The sequence below is a fragment of the Acanthochromis polyacanthus genome, chromosome 15, assembly GCF_021347895.1.
Source record: "Acanthochromis polyacanthus isolate Apoly-LR-REF ecotype Palm Island chromosome 15, KAUST_Apoly_ChrSc, whole genome shotgun sequence".
Lineage (NCBI taxonomy): Eukaryota > Metazoa > Chordata > Actinopteri > Pomacentridae > Acanthochromis > Acanthochromis polyacanthus.
In genome coordinates, this window is record NC_067127.1 from 11,159,593 (window position 1) to 11,183,018 (window position 23,426).

Below are 23,426 nucleotides of genomic sequence, written 5' to 3' on the forward strand. Positions count from 1 at the left end.
AAGGTTCAGATCTTATCACGGTGACGTAGGCCAAACTAGGTCGGTGTGTGTGTATAAATATCGTTCCTTAGAAGCACTGATAACAGGAATGATATCAATTGATTGAATTTATATACTGATATAAACATTTAGATAATCAGTTTTCATTCCAAGGCCTTTCTTGCTTAATTTTGAAATAATTTTTTAGTGTAAAGATATCACAAAAAGTGGTTTTAAGCTATATACAACATTTTACTGTACAAAATAAGTGTTTCTTTTTATATATACACACAGTAACATAACAGCTAACCAGTAAAAAAAAAAAAACATGTATCATTATCTCTCTAAAAGGCTTAGTAACTGACTATGTCAAAGTAATAACGCTATGCTATATTAACTTGCTTGAGCATTAGCTATCTAGCTTGAATCCTTAGCCAGTGTTAGTTTGGCATGCCTGTTGATAGGTGATTTGACATTGTTTTGTCAAGAATTTAGATGTCATTGATTATATTGTTAAAGCAAAGTTTTAACTTTAGTGGCGCATTTAAGTAAATTGGCAACAATCAAATGTTCTAAAAGAAAAAAGGAATTGATATAGCAGAAGCAACAAGATTGAATTTCTCATAATGACTCATGAACTAAAATTCCATCTTTACTGCATCATGGGGAAGATTTTACGTTTAGAGTTCACATTTAGTTTTATAATAACAATACTGAAGTCTGTTATGATTTAATCCCCTCTAAATCCTGTCAGTTAAGCATACAAATTAGATCCATGTTATATTAATATACAAAATGTGTGGTGAGGGGGTTGTTATTCACCTGTGTTCCCTACAAAATATAGCGTATTAGTGGAACCTGGTGTTAGCAAGTAACAAAAATGCAATATAGAAATAGAAACATGTACAGCAAACAGGAATACTGGGTCATCTTTGAGTTGTGTGTCAACAACATGGGACACTGTTAATTATTGAACTGCTCAGATCTTATCATGGTGAGCAAGACCAACAAAGCATGGTGTGCGTGTGTGTGTTTGTGTATGTGTGAATATTATTGTTTAGAAGTACTGACTAAAATATTCATATAGCTTCAATACCTTTATATAGAGATGCAAATATTTAAATATAGTCAGTTTTCTTCTCAGGTCTTTTCTTGAATTGTAGTGGTCTTGCTTATCCTAAAATGGCACAGACATCATTTTACTGGTGCGAAGAAATCAAAACAAGTGGTTTTAAGGTCAACTATGCCTTTTTATGCAACTATACAGAAATACAAAAGTGTATTGTTATCTGTCTAAAAGGTTAACTAGCGTAAAATAATATTATGCTGCTTAATTATTAGTCAGTGTTGGCTAAGCGCCCCTGTTGATAGGCGATTTCACATTGTTTTTATGTTAGGAAATTTAGATGTCATTGATAATAATGTTGCAGGAAAGTTTTAGCCTTTGTCCATGGCCCTTCAGTTCTAAATTATTGGCAATAATCACATCAATCAAAATTAATTTCTGTATGTGTTATCTACCATTTGTGTTGCAGTTAGAGCAAGTAAGATAATCAAAATTAGAAAAAAGTTTATATTATGCATAAGTAACAAGGCTAAATTAATCAAAGGACTGAATCTAAACTAATAAAAGCTTATCAAACTAACTAAACTAACTGAATGCAACAAATAGTTTCTCAACAATCAAATAAAAATATCGTGACAGCTGTAATGAGCTCAAGATTCAACTAGAGTTTGGCTGCTATAATAGAAATTATTTAACCACAGTTTACTCTGTGTGTCATACATCACTTCTCTGATGTGAAAAAAAGTACACTGTGTGACTTGCTGTTACACCCTGAACAATCCTGTCTCCATGTGGGGCATAATTTCTAATTTATTAAGGAAGATACTGGTGCTTTTGTTCCACATGCAAGAGTGCCCACAACCCTTTCTTTTTGGAGACACTCACATGGATCCTGCTGCTGTTTGGTGCTGACAGTATTTGATAAACTCAGAAGAAATACTCCTAAAAACCGCTGGTTAGCCTTCCCTCAATTGCTTAACACACCTAGGAGTCTTGTTGCTTGTGTATTCTTGTCTGTTGATGCAGTGGCATGCAGTTCAGACTCATGCCCTGTTTAAAAAGTGATAAAAGACTTGGTCTGATCTCATAAAATTGCCATTACAACTTTTACGGAGAGTGACTAAGGTGCTCACTTAGACGTGTAGCCGACATGTTCAGGTGCCATCAGATTAGTCGATAGGAGTGCATGTCTGAAAGGGGCTATATTGTTGGTGTGCAAAAGTAGTTCTCAAAAAATTGTCACATTGACCTTTAAAGGGCTCCTTGGGAGGGAGTCTACCCATCTGTTCTATTGGATATGAAATTTCCCTAACAAGAAAATCATCTTTAATGTCCCTGCCATTACCTTCACTAATTATCAAAAATTATTTTTCTTGGAATTGGACTGCGTTCCTTCTTAACTTACGAGGTTTCTTCAGTACTATGTGCAAGGTCAACGGTGAAGCTGTAAGATAACTTGTAAGGTTCTAGATAGATCAAATTCAGCTTGGTTTCCCATGCAATATTAATCTATTTAACTCTATCAATAAAAGATCTTTAGCAAAAGACAATGTAATGCTTTTCTGTCAGTGTGCTTCTTCTGAAGAGAATCCATAAAGTCACATTCAGTCAAACAGTGATCTACTATTAATTTCATTTTAGCATTGAAAACACTGAAAAATCAACAGTGTCTCATGAACAAGGAGGACTTTTTCACAGGGCATTATTAAATGGCACAGTAAGAGTAAATAATACAATTAAGGCCTGGATTCTGTGTAGCTCCTTTCAGCTTCATGGTGCTTACGGGGAATTGTAAATGTTATTAGTAAAACATTTTTCCTGTCATGAAATACAGAAGCCTTAAGACTTATTAGCAACATAAATCCCAGTAGAATGAAAGCAACACAAAACATTTCAGTAATATATGGTTGAAAGAACAGAAAACACTTTAACTTGAATTTATTCAAAGTTGCAAAGTGCCCCATTGTGTCAGTGAGTATCAGTTGTGTCAAAAATAGATTTGCCTTCAACATTAGTGATTTTCTCCTAGTTCAGTTAGATTACTTCATAAGTATGTCACACCATTGTTTTGTATCTTTCCACTGGTGGACTTTTGACATGGATGCCCTATTTTTTAAGCCTCACCCTGTCTCTTTCATCACATATCACTTGTATAATTAAATCAGCCATTTGTCCCATATCTTTACACCCAGGTGTATTGACAGCTAATCAAATATGTAGCTGGAGTGAGTAATGAAATTGGTTCCTCAAACTAGTCAAATTTACACAAAACAAAGGTAGAGCACTGTTCAGTGAACCACGCACTGACGCAGTGAGACTTCTCATTGATGTTTCTGATCAGCCATCACAGTGAGTGCTGCATTCCAGCCAGGAGAACCCATCACTCCACCACCTAAAAATCATTACATGCACAAAATGGAAAAAAAGAATGAGTCATTGTTGTTCTGTGTAGATATATCTGACACAGTTTACTCAGCCAACTGACATCATCTTTATTTCTTTGTCATGAGTCGTGCAGATAAGGCTTCATTCATAGCTCTTCCATACCAGTAAACATAACAATAATCTTAGCATTTATTACTATGCTACACACAGCAAGCAGCCACATTTCTGATCTAATATTTTACGAAAACATTAGGTAAACAAAAAGCAGACCTGGATGACAGCCGCTGCCACACAGATAGAGTCCTTTAATTGGTGATCGGTAGTTTGAGAGCGAGGGCAAAGGTCGTGCTAGGTACAGCTGGTCCAGAGACATCGATCCATGAAAGATATTCTGCAAAAACAAGACCAACATGTTTTATTTTTGTCTTTTTATATAATTATGCCATTATGAGAAAAGTAGCCTGATATTTGTGCAATGATTGATTCATAAATACACAAGAAACGGAAGTAAGCAGAGTCATGCGAGTTAAGTGTCCCACAGTAGTTACTGTGAACTTTGACTGCATCGCGATAAAACCGTCTGTAACCATTAACTGCTTATACAACAGGCCTGTCCCTGAGCGGGTTGCAAATGGCTGAAAACTGCAGAGGACGCAAATTACTTCCTCATCCAGTGTACAGCTGACTGTGTCAAGCAAATGAGCTGCATGTCAACATCCAAACTGCTACTCAGTTCCACATTGTCTACAGCATATATACCCCTCCAGTGAGACCAAAGATCCTCTCCAGGTCAGGCGGAGCCAGGATGTCTCTCCCCACCACGGACTTTTTAAACCCAGGGGCGTATTTCTCCACCCATTCGAATACTAAAGAGACAGACAGACGCATGCTTTTTCACTGAAGCAGGTTAATCAATATATATTCAGAGAGTCCTTTAAAAAGTTGATTCCCACTTTTCAACTTTCAATATCTAAACAGGACAGGTTGAAGCCTTGAAATATGGTCTATAGCTAATTTCGGAGTAAACATTTTCTAATATGCATTGTATTTTTATAATTTTTAGACTACATTAAATTAGAGTTTGCATGAACCAAATTTAGTAGCAGTGAGCAGTTTTGATAGACTTGGAGCTAGTAGAAGTCCCTTATCATTTGCCTTTCTAACCAGTGTCTGCAAAGGCCTCTCGGTCCTGATCGGTCCACTCCCTGCCCTCTATGTGGTAGGGGGTGAATTGGGTGAACAGTGACACTACGTGGCAGCCAGGTGGAGCCAGAGTAGGATCCAACACAGAGGGGATGGTCATTTCCAACATGGGTCTACAGGAATAGAGGATGAGAAAAGATAGTGGGAAGTGACGGGTAGGCGGGTTATTGACAAAAATTCAGGACAGAACAATGTAAATGTGCATTATTTAAAAGACATATTCGGGAGTTAATAAAACAGCTCATGGCTTTCTCTGACTAAAAGGTTAATTAGTCAGCAGTCTGCAAGCAAACAAACTTTGATGTACTAGCACTTTTAAAAAAAATTAAAAACAAATATCCCAGGGACAGAAGCTCACTCATTCCAGATTTAGTCATGATGTAAAAATATGTGAACAATGTACCTGAGTCAGTTGAGGTGGTGAAAATATCTACTACAAGGCAGTTAAGGAAAGATATTTTAATGAGATATTTAACTTTAAGTTGTGACTTGAAGTTTAAGTGCTCAACATTATGCTGTACTTGCTGTGGCTAGTACTGTCTTGTGCAGCTGCATGGTTTTTATCTCTAATCTACGTTTGATTTGATTTGATTTATTTGGATCCCCATTAGCTATGGCAATGCCAAAGCTATTCTTCCTGGGGTCCATACAACATCTTTACAATGTGTCAATGCAGTTACATTATTTACAATACAATCCATATACAAATGCAACATAAAACAAAACAAAAAAAAATACACAATACAACAATACACAGACAATACAAGACCGCTCCCAGGTCATTAGTGATATATAATATTTACATATGTTATCTACATAGTTTTACATATATTATGTATATTGGTCACAAAAAACTCAAATTTCTTTTGCCCTTAGATATTACACCCAACGCCATTGAAGCACAAACCCTGATTTAACCCGATTTCACAATTAAATTTAAATCAGATTTGACAGTCACCCATTCTTTTACTATTTATCTCGCTAGAACTATTTCTGTTGCAAAGGTGCAATTTTAAGTAATACTTGTACTTCCAATTGACCTATATTAAGTCTCTATTGTACACAGATGTTTTTTGACTAACTTTTTGAAAATTATTTTGCTATTTTCTTGTATTTTCTATGTTTTCTGGTAGTTTATTCCATTCTTGCATAGCTCTGTACATAACCATTCGTTTAATTGTGTTTGTTTTTGATTTGGGTAGTGTAAAATTTCCTTTGGTAGCATGTCTGGTTGCATCCTCTATTGTCTACACTTTGCCCTGAATTTTCTGCAGTAAGTAATGTGTAACTATGAGGAAAATCTGTGCAAGAACAGTGACTGCACTATTCACATCCAGTAATGTCTCTTGCATGGTTGGTGTTGGTTTCAGAACATAAATTGTTACATTTTATACATGGCAAGGTGTATGTCTTGAAATGCTCTTGTATTTAAGACATATTTACCTTGCTGAGGGACGTCCATTCAAAGCGTCTTTATATGCTGTCTCCAGTACCTCCACGCTTTCACAGTTTAGATGAATTGAACACTGGTGATGTGGCCCAGGTTTATCATCTGGTGTGGGAGCTGCTAGGAAGTTTGGTAGCTTGTCCACTGCCACTATAATAACAGGCCACAACAAAGAAAATGGCTTGGAATCAGTGCCTTTTCATTAAATTTCTATTTTAGTCGAGCAAAGTGTGTTGAGCTTTAGCAGTTTACTAAATATTTGAATTAGGGTAACTCTCAGTGCTTGTAATTTTTTGTGCTTAGCACTGCTCAATTCCTTCACTTTGAATCTAAGACTGTTAAATTCTACAAAACACACAAGACTGTCGTTGAGAAGCACAAAGGATCAGTTAGGAGTAAAGACTTCCTGAGTAATAAAGCCAGGCATTACTGTAATTCACAGGCAGGAGCTACAAATGCTAGTACAGAGGGAGCTAAAGAACTCTAAACAGCCTCTTAGCTGTGTATGCTTTACGCTATTTCATAATACCCCAAGCTTAGGGAGTGATCTGATCTAACACTGTAATGATACACAGCACTGCAGTACATCTGTAATACAACTCTCCGCATCTTAACAGTTCTGAAAGTGTCTAAGTAGGGGTCAGTACATACAAGAACTTACTATCCTAGAATGGCAAAACATGAATGATTTCACCTAAACACATATAACATATGAGTATAGAAACGCCTATGATGTAATTAGGCCCAACAGCAAGGAGCCTAAGTGACATTTTCTTCAAAAGCCTGCTTCCTTTGAGGCAACAACACTAAATATTAATGACTTCCAAAGCAACTTTAAAAGAAAAAAGAAGCATGCTCTGTTTCTCAGGTGGTAATGTTTTATGTTATGTTGGCTGTCAGAGAACTTTTATATACAACTAATTTACGATTAGCATGCAAACAGAAGATTTACCATTGATCTTGGTAACAGGGGACGTGTAGTCTATCTGATCTACAGCTTTCATGAACTCTGGAGAAAGGGCCCCCTACAATGAAAAGGAGTGCCAGAATAAATTATGTGTGATACAGTGCTTACATGTGATGTTTCTGTTTTATATTACCTGTGGTGTGAGGTTCTTGAAGGTAACATATGGGGTAGCATTTGATAAAACAACTTTACTGCGGATCTCTGTGCCATCCTTTAGCACCACTCCTTTAGCGGCACCATTGGAGTCAACAAGGATCTGTCCAACATCCTGCCAAGGATGAATGTTGTATACGCATGAAAACCAAAATAAAGATGCTAGAATGCCATTTCCATCTCCCTATAAAATAAATATCATCAAACAACATTCCACAGATTACCTTCTCAGTGAATATGTCCACACCGTATGATCGAGCAGCACTAGCAATAGCCTGAGACACACCTCCCATGCCTCCTTCCACATAACCCCATGCGCCCTTCTCCTTCTCCAACTCTCCCATCACATGATGCAAGAGTACATACCTTCAAAGAAAGAGCCTGACATCAGTTTTTTTCAAAAAGTTAGGGCCACACTTGCAACTATTAGAGCTTGGAGGGTGTAGCAAAATGCGTCTCACCCGCTGCCAGGGTTACTCGGACTGGTCATGGCTCCTATGACACCATCAGTAGCCAGTGTTGCCCTCAGTGGCTCCGACTCAAACCACTGAGTGAGAATCTTTGACACAAAGCATGGGTTAGTCATTTTGCAGTCTATAAAGAAACAGCAACTGATACCACAGCTCTGTGTAAACCATCACAAACCTTCATTATTGGCGCAGTTACAATCTCATAAAAGTCTGAAATGTTTTTGCCAAGTTTCAGTCCTTTAAATTCAGAGACAAAACCATGACTTAGTTACTGCACTACACAAAATTAGTTCATGTCTGATAATTTGTTATTCTGACATTAGAAATATGATATAACATGTCCATTTTCTGAGCATGGGCCCATCAACGCACCACATTTGATAATAGGGCTCAGTGTGTTAGCTGCCGACAGCCTCTTCCTCAGCGATCCAGCAGTGATGCCTGGAATATCTACAGGTGGAGCATCAAGGAGAGGGTGGATGGCACCTGCTAGCTTTTCAAGGTGTGCAGCAAACTCTGGATAAGCCTGGGAACATGTCAAAGAATGAGTGAAGGTGTGAGTGGTGAGCATTCAATAGAAATGCGGTTTTCTATGAGAAGAAGGGCAATGGAGAGAGTGAAAAACTTCTGAAGTTTATGCTGAGAGCTTAGATACATACAAAATAAACTAGGGCTATTTAGTTCACCTTAGCATCCTTCTGTGAGAATTTTCCAATCTCCATCTGGTTCATTTTCAAATCTGAGCCCAGCGTGAGAGACCTCGGTAGAGTTCCTCTCAACCCTTCCTCCAGCATGGGAGTGAAAGCATGGGGGTCTCTCATATACACCTTCAGCCCATGTTTCTTAAAGGAAACAAGGATAAAAATAAGGAAAACATTAAATAATTGAAGAGCTCAGAACCAGGCCTATCACTTTAAGCCATACTGCAATCAGGTAATTAATATGAAACCTTTTTGTGAAGTGGTTTTGTGTACCTTGAGCTCCAGGTCTTTGTATATGTGCGGTCGTAGCAAACTGAGCAAGTAGGAGCATCTGGAGAAGTGGAAACCTGTGTACAAGAGTGTTACAAAAATGACACTCATACTACAGTGTGTGAAGCTGTGTAAACACTACATATTACAAAATGGACTACCATCCGAAGAGAGATCATTCAATCCCTTTTCACACATTTCCTTGCAATACATACAAAATCCCTCCACCAGTACAGAGTAGTTTCACCAAAATTGCAGAAAACCTGTATTTCTTCACAGATTGTGGGTTATTTGTGCATATTGTATGTCCGTGGTACTTTTTATAATATATATAGTCCACAGACAAGTGTTCTAATGAACTATTTCTCACTTCTAAGAGTTGCTACATTGCTGCGCATTGAGCCACAAGGGGTAAGCGTTGTGCTGCTGTTTGTTAAATTTGGCTGAACTTTCACATTCTGATCTAGGCTGAGCCAGGACCATTCCCAACCAGGGACCATCCTACCAGGGAAGATCTCCTCTGAAACAGCGGCTCCTCCCAGCACGTGTCTGCGCTCCAACACTGCTGTCTTCAGTCCTCCCTTCTGAAGATAAGCTGCCTGCATGCACAAGCAAAAGACACCTTTACCCTGTTGCAGAACATACAGGTGTTACAGCATATTGTACAGTGGGTGCAGGGAAATAAATGCATGAACTCACTGCCACCAGTCCATTGTGTCCTGCAATGAAATACAAAATATGTCAGCTTCCCTTAATATGATTACTGTAACAAAATTCATGTTCAGTTGGGCATGTTGTGCAAACTACTCTCCTGTAATTTTTACAGTCACGGTGAGAGTGTGGAAAGTTTTATAATTGAGATTAAACTGTGGTCTTGCATAGATGCACAGCCTAGCACATGCAGATACAACTTTCTTATAAAGCTGTGACGTCTTCTCCTGAGAAAACTTTAGCAAACTCAGCTGAAATGATGCACAGCTGCTCTGTTTTCTGTACTTTTGAAGTCATTTGACAGATCTCACCTCCGCCGATGACCAGCGCGTCATATTGAGATTTCAAAGCGGTGTGAGTCGATCTGAACCCAGTCAGTGTCCCCACAAGAGTTGCAGCCCTCCGCCCTCGATCTGTCCACACCGCTGCAGCCATGGCAGAAGTCTGAGGTGTTTCTCCCCTTTATACACAGTCTATGGTTTCTCCACATCAGTGCTCCTCCCTTTCCCTCCATAGAGCTACGCAAAGTAGATCCGGGTTTCCTGCAAGAGCCACGACTGCACCACCTCTCCATTCACTAAATTATTCCGAACGTTAGAGCTGGAGAAATGATTTATAAATGTGGATGGAAGTTTTAGTAGTTACGATATGTAATGCTAATATTTGCAAAGTGTGGCGAAACTGTTAATATTTTGTCCCACTCACCAAAGACACAGCACAATTACGCATCTATTACGCGCAGCTTATATTTATATAGAATCCATCAATTGTGAGTTATTTATACCTTACTGATTTCGCTATGTGGCTGCCCCATTTAAACTCACGAGTAACATTTAAAAAAGAAACAAAACTAATGTGAAAAAAGTGCTGTCACAATACACTGTCATTCTGCTGGTGTCCATTTGGTGGCGCAGTTGTTCCATAAAACCTACACTAATAAAACCAAGTGCACCTTTCTTCTCATGGTTGTTAACAAACAACTATAACAACTTTAAACGCGCACCACGAACAATTCTGCTTTATATTAGCAAGTTGTAAATATAGTATATAACAGAGTAAGAGCAACTAGTAATTAATGCCTCAAACTGTCTAACATATATCAGGAATTTGCTAATATCTGTATTCAAGAGTTTTTATTTGTCACATGCTCATACAGTATGTGCAGTTAAATGCAAAGCTGCTGTTCTCAAGGCTGTGCAAAGGCAATATGACATTATAAAAGGACAATTCTTTGAAAAGCAATAGGAAATTAGTAAAAGTCTCAATGTAATAAGTAATGGTTGACAGTTAAATAATGTTTGCATGTGAAAAGCAGCATTTGCGCCTGTAAGTTAATGTGACATTTTCATAAACAAACTTGAAAAAGTGTAAGAATCAAAAAGTGCCATCTAAAGACTCCTTGCTTATAGCTGGTTTGGGGTTGGACACAACTCATCTCATGGTAAGGGCCCACATTAAGAGCTTTAAGATGAGCTCTTAACACAGAATGAGCTCCTAGTGCTGCTGTTGAAGATGTCATGTTGGCCTAGTGGTTCATTTACTATGCGTTAATGAGATAAGAGGCCATAGATCACGCTGGGGGGTCTAAACAGGGTCCGGAGAGTAGACAGAGCTGGAGAGGGAGATGGGATCTCAGGAAGGTGGAGTGTTAATTGGCACAAAAACAACCAAACACAGCAGAATATAAGCAAGTTATCCTCCCATCTTGTCTATATAATGTGGATTTTTGACTGTGTTTTGCTTAGACAGTGTAAAATAATTCCTGAGGTTTATATAGATTGTGCACTCTCTTGTAAGGGGGAATGAAATGAGGCGTTATGGTGATCTAGAGTTTCCCCGCTAGACCTAACATGCCTCTCCCTTGGTGTATTAGAGTAGCATTAGTTTCAGGGAAGAGAAATGATCCCGATGCCCTGTCTGCTTGGTTTTCCTTTAAGGAACGTCTGCGGACAACAGCCAATCAACCATAACTAGATCATGAGATCCAGGCAGGAGATTTTGTTCTTGTAAGCAGAAATTAACACTTCATTCCCCTTTGTCGGCAGAAATTCAACACTGCAGCCGTTGAAGGCTCTCCCAGGCAATAAAGGGGAAAATTCAATTAAGTCATAACAGCTCCGCACCAAAACACAATTACCCCATTTTCTGGAAAAAATGTCATCCTATATGCCTCCAGGCAGAGAGGTTCACTGGTGAAGATGAAGGCCTCTCAGCATTCATAATTATTAAAGCATAAACTACTGCCTTTACAGCAGTCCATAAAAGGAGTTACGGAGCAGAAGGAACATTTTAGAGTCTTTAGGTAGTTTCCTTATCAAACTAGTCAATGATGAGGAAGGACAATAGTGATGTTAGTCTCATTTAGATTATGGTGAAAAGCCACATTTTTTAAATCAATTTTTGTTACAGGTGCAGTGATGTGGTTGTGTGAATGGTCCTAGTGTAATATATGGCCAGCTTTTATGACAGAATTGAAATATTTGAATATCTGCAGGCGGCTCAAGGTAGAACCTTTACACTTGAGCTGATATTTCTCAATATAAGATGAAATATAGACACTCTGCCTATATTGTGAACATTAATATAAAATTGAATAATCATTAAGAAATGAATCATTCATCAAGAAAGTATCAGTAGGTTTTTGACTTGTGGTATAAGTAGGGGGAGATCTAAGGGGGATCTGGGATTTGATTTGATTCATAGATTTTAAACAGTTACACAGATATAATTGTTAGCTGTAGTCCTTCACTGATCAAATGATGTGCTATATTCTTCTTAATAGATTTACATATGCATAAAATAAATAAGCTTGTAAAAATGTGCTTATACATTTTTACCCATATATCAGCTCATGTATTTTTACCAAGATAATTGGATCTTGGACTCAGACTTAGATAGGTATTCTAGTGTGAATTATTGGAGTGAACATCGGTGAGCTGCTGAGTTACATTTTTATGAACTTGCAGTACAGTTTTTGTTATTCAGCTGTTCACAGAGATAGTTTAATTTTGCCCATATCTGACTATCTGCACATTTAGTTGGCCAAGAGCAACAGCAGATAATGTCTACCAAACTGAAATATTGTATTAGCAATTTAAAAAAAAAAAACTTATTAGAAGACACATGGATTCCACTTCATCTCTTAGAAAACAATCTTGAAGAAAAGCAGCACAGCTAGTTGACAACATATAGTCTAAATAAATTAAACAAACCACATTTATAATCATATACACCTTTTTTCTTCTTAGCAACTACATTTAAATTTATTTTAGACTGACCTAAACTGACTTCAGCTCTTTAGATAGCTTTCGCAGATGTGCCCCCATGTTGCAAAACCTCATGTCTGTCCAGTGCCACATGACAAAGTTTGAAGTCTTCACCAAAACGCAGCCATGAATGGCATGGCTGTCAGCCAATAGCGTGAGAAGGACATGGCTATTTTAACCAATCAGAAACTACTTCCTGGTCGCGGCCTGCCGTGGGCTCGCTGTGTGTGTTTGTCGGTTACGGCCTCCCTCGCTGGGCTCTGGCTGGAAAGAGTTGAGGCGGGGAAGGAAAGGTGTAGCAGGGGGAGACACCGTGAAACCACCGCAGAGGAATGTAGAACTTCACGGTGAAAATCACCCACAAGGAACTGTGTACTCGAGCCAAAAGACCCAACACACCGCCTGGTTTCTCATGGAAACAGATGGATTTGTGAGGAGGCGTCGGATGACAGCGGAGACTGCAGGCAATGATCCCGGGGTTGCTGGAGCCTCAGCCGGGGCAGAAGTTCGATGGCTGGGGGGCAGATTCTGGGGAGTTTCGGAAAGTATCGTGGGAAGCCTGACACCCCGAATCGGGGGGGAAGCAGAACTGCAGACTGTTGAATTGATCCGCAGTGCACAGGATGCACAAACAGAGGACTCTGAACCGGACTATGAGGGTTTGCCACAGGGAGCTTCCACTAGCACCCACATGTTGGCTGGAGCTGTGGCTGGGATCATGGAGCACTGCCTCATGTTCCCTATCGACTGTGTGAAGGTACCTTAGCTCACTGGCTAACCAGCTGACCCACAACTTTGCATGAATGTTGAGTGCTTTCACAGCCTGTTGTCTGCTGTTTGTTGTTGGTATTATTCCTGTAACCAACGTGCATGTTAGCATAGCTCATTAGCTCCTCGCTAACCCAAACACGCCGCAGCTGACTGTTGTGAGGACAAGGTCAGTCGGCTCAGGTAGCGTTTCACATCCCAACTAGCTAACTGGTTAGCCTGCAATTAGGAATAACGTTAGCTAGTGGATAGTTTTTGTCAGTATTTAACATACGCCAAGAGTGTTTCTTATTTAAATTCTAACTTATTTACTGACTGCTGTCAAACCAAACCAGTATGGTGTTATGTAACTGTGCATGTTACGTGTAAATGAGTTAGTTAAAGCAAGCAGTGCTAGCTAATAAAAGGCACATTTTAAAGCTACAGCAGCAGTTCATGGAGATGAAAGTTATACTCTCTATTTCCAAACTCAAATTTGGTTTGATGTTGTGTCTACAACTTATGTCCTTCCTGCCAATATATTTTTTTACAAGACGCACAGGAATGAATGAATCACACATTTTGGATTTTCCAGTCCACAGTGAAGCATCTGTTGCTACTTTCTTAAAATCCATTCACTAAGGCCTACTGCTTCACCCTCCAGATCTAGTTGTTTGCAAAGGTCTCTAGATCACATTCAACTTCACTGGAGCAAATCTCATCATGTGATCTGTTATTTATGAGTTAATTTCTTTCGTTTTCTGTCAACATATGTACAGATTCGTGACCTATTGCCCCAGTAGGTCATTAGCTGTAGCCATGTGCAAGTGATTGTCATTGTCCAACAGGCAGAGGGCTGAGGACGTAGGGCAAGTGACAATGAGCTTAGTAATGTCAGCTGTACATGTCAGTCTGAAAGGCTGTTCTTATATGCTCATGCTTCATCCATGTCTCTTCCACCTGTAGTCCACATCTGTTGCAGCCACAAACCCGAACAAGACCAACATGTACAGTGCTCTCAGCTTTCCAAGCAAACAGTAGGTGATACAGGAGGTTTGGGACCTTGTGAAGAACTGCAACATAGAGTTCCTTCATGCTGAATCACAGCTTCAGCATACACTAGCAGACAGATTTCTAGATAAATGTATCCGTTGCAGAAAATTGAGAAATTCTTGAAACGTAGATAACATTTCTTCTCTGTGCACACACTAGCTGCCTTTTCTTTTTAAAATGTTCCTCTTCTACCACATACAGGCCTTTCCTCCAGTGCAATAAGCTTCTGACTTAAGAGATTGTTGTGTAATTATACTTTGGAGTAGACTGTCATTCGTTCATGTATCCTAAATCCCAGTAATCGGTTGTGGATCTAAAGAAGCGTGTTCCACTTGTGGGTCTGAGTCAGAGTGAACACTGTACAGGGTTTAAGAACAGAATTTCCATTTACTGAAAGAAACAACCGGAATGTTGTGTTCACATCGAGCACAAAGGTCAGTGCTTTCTAGTAAAGCAAACACAAGCTATAGATAAACACAGCAGATCTGGCATGGATGAGGACCAGGGTACTGCCAGTACAGCCTCCCCTCACTCGCATTTAAAGAGGTTGAGTTTGCTGTGAGCTTGTGTGCCATATATTCATACCACTGTTGGCTAGCATTCTTGGTGCCCTGCATTCTGCGTCTGTAATATAGAGTGACATGAGGCCATGTTTCCAAGGACAGAGCACGCACACACAGTTGGGTGTACATTTGTCCATTCAGCTGTAAGTTTGGTATTTGGGGGGATTATGTGGCTGCTGGTTCCTCAGCGACAGACTCACTCCCCCAGTCTGTCCCCAGGCAGCCCTCTCTAAATATCAAATAGCAGGTGACTGAAACGCTGATCGCCCGCACTTGTCTTTTAGATAGGCGTTGATATAATCTATCGTTTATGTCAGCGTGCGTGCGTGTGTGTGATAGGAGGAAGAGAGTAAGATGCTTCAGGGTCAGTGGGAAATAGGCTTACAGGAAGTCAGCTTATGTCCCCTTGTGACCTTGGAGCTCGCAGCTCCAGACTTCCTTGTATTCAATTATGCATGCACACTAGCATGCGCTACGCACATTATCAAGCGCTGCATTTCCCTCATTTGACCTCTTGTTCACACTGCAATCTATTCTGGACTCGTTTCACTGCAATGCTATTCTTTGCTGTAATGCTCAGACATATGGAACAACTTAAATTATGTGTGATGTTCTATTTTTTTTTTATGTCGTTTTCAGATCAAATTCATCAAACATGGCACTGAAGTTACACCTATTTGTATTTGATAGTGGATAAAACACACTGCTAACTTCTCTACATTCCTCTGTGTTTTCCAGACACGAATGCAGAGTCTCCAGCCAGACCCTGCAGCCCGCTACAGGAATGTGATGGATGCTCTCCGCCGAATTGTAGCCACAGAGGGAGTGTGGCGGCCATTGAGAGGCCTGAATGCGACAGCAGTTGGGGCGGGACCTGCCCATGCCCTCTATTTTGCCAGCTATGAGAAACTCAAAAAGACTCTAAGTGATGTCATTCATCCAGGGGCTAACAGTCATTTGGCTAATGGTACCACAAAACGTGCATGTAGAAAACATAAATGTACAAATCATGTAAAGCTATCTTAACTTCAAGATCACTAAAAGAGTGGTTAATATTTCGGCCTGGTCCATGTCCAAGCCCAATGTCAAACACTTTCCACGTGATCTAAGTTCTGCCTAATTATGTGTATTGCGAGTCCAAAAAAAACCCCTTCCAGGCTATCAAATTAAATAGATCCTTTTATAGCTACAGTTATACACTGCAAAGAAAAGCCAGAGACAGTTGTCAACTTCTCACTGGCGTTTAGAGAAGCAGGAAAGTTAGTGCTATCAAAGTCACCTCAGCTACAAAATCGAAAGATTAAAGAAAAAAATACACTTAGCAGCCTTGCTCTGAATGTCAACCATTTCCTTATTCCTTATCCTCCCTACTCTCTCTCTCTTCCTTCTTTTCCAGTTTAGTGGGAGGCTGGGTAAGTCCTCTTTCTCCCATCTCATCTGCCCTTTCCCCTGTTGGTCCAGATTTTTCCAGCTTACGGGCATGGTTTACACCTCCCAACTGCAATGACCACCATTAGCCACTAGGTGTCTCTCTATGCTCATGCCTCTTGAAAGTGGTCAGGAGTGATATTTGGCTCACACCTGTGCAATTTTATCCTTAATATGTAAAAAATTCTGCTCTGATAACATTGATTTGGGCATGAGATTTGCAGCTTTTCAGAAGAAGGCAGTGAAGGCTGTGACACGATCAGCTAGGTTCTCTTGCAAGGGAAAAAAAATCTCTTCACTGCAGTCTTTTCAACTTTCTTTGTCCTTTGTGATTATCTCAACGTGTCATAATTCCTGAGGTGTGTTTGTTGCAGGAGCAGCTGGGTGTGTGGCCACACTGCTTCACGATGCAGTCATGAACCCAGCTGAAGGTAAGGGCAACATTTTACAGTCCAGTATTTTGTCTTTCAAAAGAACAGTTTTGAATTTCATTTCAAGAAACTTACAGGTGCCGTTCCTGGACCAACGATCTTCACATGTTGATCTCGCGTTCATTTTCACAGCTGCCTCTAGTCCACCTGCCTGGACATGTCAGTAGAAGGACACTGGTCTGAGTCCTCATGTGCAGCTGTTAGATGGACTGCAGCTGTTAAATATGACAATTAACATCCTTTCATGTGTTTACGGAAGGTAGTGTCTACAGATACGGACCCGTGGCCTGTGGCCTACGGATACGGCACTTTCCCTTACTATAAATATTAATGAGACGCACATGAATATTAATGAGCCGGCTGATGAACGCGCTTTGTGATTGGCTGGTAATCTGACGTACATAAATATTAATGAGCCGGTTTGGTAATCCGAGTGATGAAGGCGCTTCCGTGATTCGAGGTGAATCTGCGTGCCGAACAAAACAAATGGCAGAACTAAAAGCCAGCAAACTACAAGTATTTTTTTACCTTCAAAAGTAGCGACAGACTATTACATATTAACAACCTAAACAAAACCCTGACGTATTTTCTACGTCTGTCAACACAGACACTGCACGTCAGTCACTTTAATGTTAGCGGACTCTGTTGAATGACTAAGTTACATCACCACAAACAAATCTCACAATATCACAGTAAATCGAGTTTGTGGGTTTTTTTAATTCATGCCGAATTAAAGAGCTGCTCCTCACCATTCACGAGTGTTTGTTTCATATTCGACATCCTTAATTTTATCTTGTAAATTAGCGTCCGAAATTAAATGGGAACATTTGCAATGGAGTTCGTCAGCCACTTCCACCACTGAACGCGGTAAACTAATTAATAGGAACTGGACTTCAAACACTTTAGACACGGCGTCTAAAAGCGTAAAAACTGCAATGTCTAAAGTGTGAGAGGAGACGGTGTATTTTTGGTTAAATTATACAATTTTCGCCGTCAAAGTCATTCATATAAACTGCCTGTAATGTGCAGCAAATAGTAGTTAACCGGCGGCAGCTCTTCAGTGACCTTAACGGGTCCGTACCTCTAGTACAGATGCTACAGGTACGGGTCCGTACCTGTAGCATCAACCTTTACGGAAACTACTTTTTGTTGAAAGAACAGCTTTACTGAAGTTTATGTCTTGCTAATTTCTTCTTTAAATTCTTTTTTCATGTGATTTACCTCGATGATGCCAAACCTGGACATATCTGGCCCTCTCTTCCATCCACCCATCTGTCTGCAGTTGTGAAGCAGCGCATGCAGATGTATAATTCGCCCTACCGCGGCGTGCTGGACTGTGTACGCGCCGTGTGGCAGAAAGAGGGCCCCGCTGCATTCTACCGCAGCTACACCACCCAGCTCACCATGAACGTGCCCTTCCAGGCGCTCCACTTCATGACCTACGAGTACCTTCAGGAGCTGCTCAACCCCCACAGACAATACAATCCCTCATCCCACATGTTGTCCGGAGCTTTGGCTGGAGCGATCGCAGCTGCAGCCACCACACCTCTGGACGTGTGCAAGACCCTGCTCAACACCCAGGAGTCTCTCACCCTCAGCTCCCTTCCTTCTGGCCAAGGCCCCAGCCAGGGCCAAGGCCAAGCAGCCCACAGACGCATCTCAGGCCTGGCCCATGCCTTCCGGACGGTTTACAGGCTGGGCGGCCTGCCGGGCTTCTTCAAGGGAGTCCAAGCGAGGGTCATCTACCAGATGCCCTCCACAGCCATCAGCTGGTCGGTCTATGAGTTCTTCAAGTATGGACTCACCAAGCACCAGCACAACAAGAGGAGGAAGCAACACATGGAGGCGGAGATGTAGAAATCTCCTTGATTTGATCTCCTCTAAATATTACTCTGTCCTCCCTGTGAGGACAAAATTAATACGCACATTGAATCTGACTAAAATCCACCTCAGCTGTCCCATCCCTTTCAGACATGGCAGATAAGAAAGACATCTTCAAGCCTAGTTTCTTTAGTTTTATTCCCGCTACGCTATTACAAGACTAGGGTTGAGTTATGTTGTTCCTCACTTTTAGGAGAAAATATTTACACAGTATTATAGAACTATAGAACTCTTATTTTTAAGCTGTTCTACTTACGACTACGTTCGTCCAAATAGAGGGTAACTGTGAAGAACTGCAAAGGTGGTCAGCAGAGGGCAGTAGTGTTACTGTGTTAACTCTTGTAGGTTCAAAAGCTTGGCTGTCCTTGTACCAGGTTTGAGTTTTTCCTCATTCAAATGTTACAAATAAAGATTAGAACTGACTTCTTATCCACACCTCACAACGGAGAGAATTCAGTCTTTAACCCTAAATATTTTTTTGATTGTATCCAGTTAAAAAAATATCTCAGCCTTACGACATTCATAGAAAACAGACCCACATTTAAAACAATTTGCTATCAATAGAACACAGAATAATTCTATCAATATCCAGATACCTTTGAGGAAATTCAGTAAAATCCAGCTAAAATGGCAACTCAGGTGTTTGAACACAAAAATAAGACAATTTTCTGATTTAACTGAACTACGTAATATAGAATGTAGTCCAATAAACAAATTAACAAAGGAGACCATAATCTAGACAGGTATAGGGTTCCTTTTTGCTTTGCTAAATTAATGAATATATATATATTTTCTCCTTTTCAAATGTGTTTAAATTTGTTATCTATGATGTAATTGGACAGAAAAATACCATTTTAAGTAAGGTATCTGAAGTGTGTTAATTTATTTTTCATCATTTTGATTAATATTTTATTTCCAGCAAATGTATTACTTTAATGTTCTTTTTTTTTTTTCTTCCATACTTCTGATTAGGCCCAGTGTTTGGCAAGGCAGACAAGAGCAACATTTCGATGGCCATTTCTGTGCTTCAGCTGTAGCTGTCGGTCTGTTTTCAGCTATTGAACTACTGAGTTTGTTTGTTTGTGCTCAACAAAAAAGGATGAAGAATTTGACTGAGAATCTCCAAGAGTTGGATCTCCCACAAGATATGTCTCTGTACGCACAATGAGCACACTTATAATGGAAGCTGTCATTCTTACTGATTGATGTCTGATTGTTTCTGACACTGAATTGCACTCATTGAATAAAGATTCAGCAGCGGGGCTCTTCTCGCTGCTCGTAAAACTAGGAGCCCTGCTTTAATTTCATTCAGTGTGTGTGGATGTTTTGCTGGCTGCATGAAGACAACCTCTGAGAACATATAAGCACCAGTCAAAAGAACAAGTTAAATTTAACGTGGGTGTGTGTAAAATATGTAAAGTCTTTGTATTCCTGTACAAAGAAGCCAAAGAATGGCGCGGACGAAAAGGAGACAATGCCTTTAAGCCACATCTGCACTGTCAGAAACGCACGCGGGGTTTGTGTGCGTTTTCAGGTATTTATTTTTCGTCTGAGGCAGGTACAGTTGTTTAGTCTTGAGCACAGGTGCAGATTTCAACTTTGACCCTTGGGACTGAAAACGTAGTTCGAACTTGTGGACACGTAGCCTGTATACAAACAGCCAGGAGAGTGAAGCTTTGGAATTCAAGAAGTGACGCAGGAGAAAGTAAACATTGATAACCGTATGAAAGAAAACACTTAGAGGATGAAGAGCTGTAATGTGAATTGGAGATCATAAACTAACAGTGCCTTAAACATCGGAACTATAGCACAGAACCAGCATAACAAAATGTTCTTTATAGCCCAGTGTTTAACTTTGAGAAGAGACTTGTCATTTCTGTCACTAGTCAGCTTGTCGTTTTCTTAATGGTGCTAAGAACAAGTGAGAATGTGTCTAGTGGAAAGAGCTGTAGTGTAAATGTAAACAAGAATTCAGCTTTATGTGTAGAATTTTGTAAAAAAAAAAAAAAGAAGACAGACACCATATTTTATTTAAAATATGAGAAAAAAAATGAAGAAATTAGACCTGCGTGTACAGTACATTGCCTAATTAAGTTTTACTTTTTAAGTATTGTCTGGTAAATCTAAAAAAGTAGGAATAGACTCCAATATTGTGTTGCCAATTTGCAGCAAACGTCTTATTTTATTGACCAAAAAAAGCAAGTCAAGATGTTGAGAATGAAGGGAATATGATGGTAGTAGGTAAAAGCTGCGAACTAATACTCCAAATCAGCAGATTTTTTAGTTAGAATACTGCATGTGGATGCTTCAGAGAGGCAGCTTTAATGCTCATGGTGAGGAGTGACATCTCCCCCCACCCTGGTCTCTACACTCACACCCATGCATGTCAGGCAGACACCTGTTCAAACAGGAGGCGTTAATGAACTGCTTCTTTCACTCTCTCCCACTATGTCTGCGTGCATGTGTACAGTATGTGTGGTCTGTCATACTGTAGCTTGCGCTGTTAGAATGGTGCGTTTGTTTCTCTCTTTGCGTTTGTCTCTCTTTCCCACTTTGCTGTTCAGACAGTTTTCCAGCTGAGAGCCTGACTGACAGGCTTTATGTGAGCTAGAAAGTCTCATGTTTAAATGTATTAAAATACTGCTGAAAATGTAAAGGGATCTTAAGCAGTAAACAGCGGATGTCACATGTGTGTCAAAGGTGAGTTTTGTCTCTCCTGTTATACCTGCATTTGTCTGGATGTTTGCTTGGGAGAGTGTGACTTGTCTGCTCCAAATCTCAGTGGTAAACTATTCAGTCTGGCCATTTGCACCTCTCTTTGTCGTCTGTTTGTGTAACAGAGAAACAGTGAGTGTGTAAGCATGTGTGCTCTTCACTGAAGATGCAGAGTAAGACAGCATGCATATGTTTTACAACATGAATCCAGTGTAAATCAGAGTGAATTCGTGAACAATCAGTTTCAAGGCACATCCAGCCAAAGACTCTGAAATTGGGGCTACCAATAGAGAAAAAAATGGGGTCACTACACAACAGAAGGTAGGAACAGAAATGTACTTTCTCTTAAAACATGACAAATTTAACAATGTAAGAGAGAAATATGTAAAAAAACTTTCTCCCCAAAGTTGACAGCGCTAAATGATATTATAAAGCAACAGATTGTATAAGGAGAGGGACGTGCAGCATAACTAGCTGTGCAACATGTGACTGCTTGTCACAAACTAAGGGACATATCCTTTAGACATTAGCGAAGATAACAAATAATTGCCTTGACATAGCCTGTTATATATTGCAGACACACATGCAGAACACAGTTATTCTGCGTCATTTTTATTCTTTCTAATTTTGCTAAATTGTTTTTCAGTTACACCTTCTTTGATGCTTTGGTAATGTTGCTCAGCCTAAATCCATCCATTTATTTTATATTGTAAGCTGTGGTTAGGGAGTGCGCCTTAAAATTGTAATTGTCATCCAGATAGTCTTCATACCTGGCAAGATTTCTTACCAATTGCATCATATAAGGTGAGATAAGAAATAAGGTGAACTTTTCATTCCGTTTTTGCTTTTTATTTTCAGCCATGAATGGCACATTCATCAAAACTGTTTTTATAAAATTTGCAAATGTTCATCAAAATTCACACCTGTCAAGTAAATATTGCAGAATCTACTGTATGAATAAAACATTTGTGATTCCACTAATCAATATAATATATCATCTAAAATAAGGGTCAGAAAATGTGAAATTCTTGGGTGCTGCACTTTCTTTGAACGCCATTAATTTTTCAGATACTGGCCTGGGGAATAGGTTTCCTGTGTTGTGGTCTTTATATTCCCATAAATCATCGCACAAACACAGGTGTCAAACAATGGCAGCTCACAATCCTCTTCCTGCTGGAGGTTGCTATTTTTTTCTGTGCTAGAAGAAGCTTACAATGAGCACTCTGCTCAAAATGTTTAACGCACAAACTAGCTGTGAGTAAATATTGTGTGGCTAAAAATTACATTGGTGTCAAGAAACAACCATGAGTATGCATATTATCTGTGGTTGTCCTCTCTCTCACCCACACAGCTCTTCCTCTTGGCAGATGATACCAATGTTGTCAATTCAGTTTCTGTTTGGAAGTTTTTGCAGGTGGTGCCATTAGTTCTGGGAGTTCCGTAGATGTTTTAACATGTCATAGCAGGAACAGCGCATGTGTAATTAATTGCTTTAATAACGGCTGCTTTCTGTGCAAGAGTCACTTCCAGAGCACCAAGATTGTGTAACTTGCCAGGGACATTTCATTGGAACACAGCCATCATATATTTCGCTTTAATGCTGTTTTCATTCACAAGCTTTGCAGTGCACAGACACTTCAACACAAAGATATATATAGAAACACACCTAATCATCCAGTAAAGTCCCCACATGGCTGAGCATACGCTCCATCCACATTACCGAATCAAAACTACAATGGCAGGAACTGCTTAACTAAATAAAGAAAAACAGCAATTATTCATTGCTTTTTGACATGATCTTCAACTTTGAATGCTGTGCAGTCACATAACAGAAATGCATCAAAGACTGTGATGAAACTCTATCTGCTGAGGACTGTCCTAAGACAGGGAAACCAAGACTTATCTAAATATGTTCATTTGAGTGGAAAAGGTGAGAGCCAATACTTTCCAAAGTTCAAATAGTTGACACCTTTCAACATCCACTGTTGGA

The 23,426-nt window shown here is 39.8% G+C and overlaps 2 protein-coding genes across 2 annotated transcripts; one reads left to right on the forward strand and one right to left on the reverse strand.

The window, feature by feature from the left end:
- Positions 1–2,966: 2,966 nt before the first annotated feature.
- pyroxd2 (pyridine nucleotide-disulphide oxidoreductase domain 2) lies at positions 2,967–9,939 on the reverse strand. Its single transcript, XM_022197030.2, has 16 exons — positions 9,664–9,939; positions 9,341–9,360; positions 9,147–9,240; positions 8,645–8,718; positions 8,357–8,512; positions 8,043–8,196; positions 7,846–7,907; positions 7,662–7,759; positions 7,425–7,566; positions 7,181–7,315; positions 7,033–7,105; positions 6,077–6,230; positions 4,595–4,746; positions 4,190–4,296; positions 3,701–3,821; positions 2,967–3,437 (listed from the first exon to the last, which is right to left on the reverse strand). Exons 1-16 carry the CDS (start codon positions 9,785–9,787, stop codon positions 3,367–3,369), a joined length of 1,737 nt encoding a protein of 578 aa, XP_022052722.1. The 5' UTR covers positions 9,788–9,939; the 3' UTR covers positions 2,967–3,366.
- A 2,874-nt stretch (positions 9,940–12,813) lies between these two features.
- Positions 12,814–20,011, forward strand: slc25a28 (solute carrier family 25 member 28). The gene is made up of 4 exons (XM_022197032.2): positions 12,814–13,375; positions 15,720–15,948; positions 16,784–16,840; positions 18,123–20,011. Exons 1-4 carry the CDS (start codon positions 13,031–13,033, stop codon positions 18,695–18,697), a joined length of 1,206 nt encoding a protein of 401 aa, XP_022052724.1. The 5' UTR covers positions 12,814–13,030; the 3' UTR covers positions 18,698–20,011.
- Positions 20,012–23,426: the final 3,415 nt, after the last annotated feature.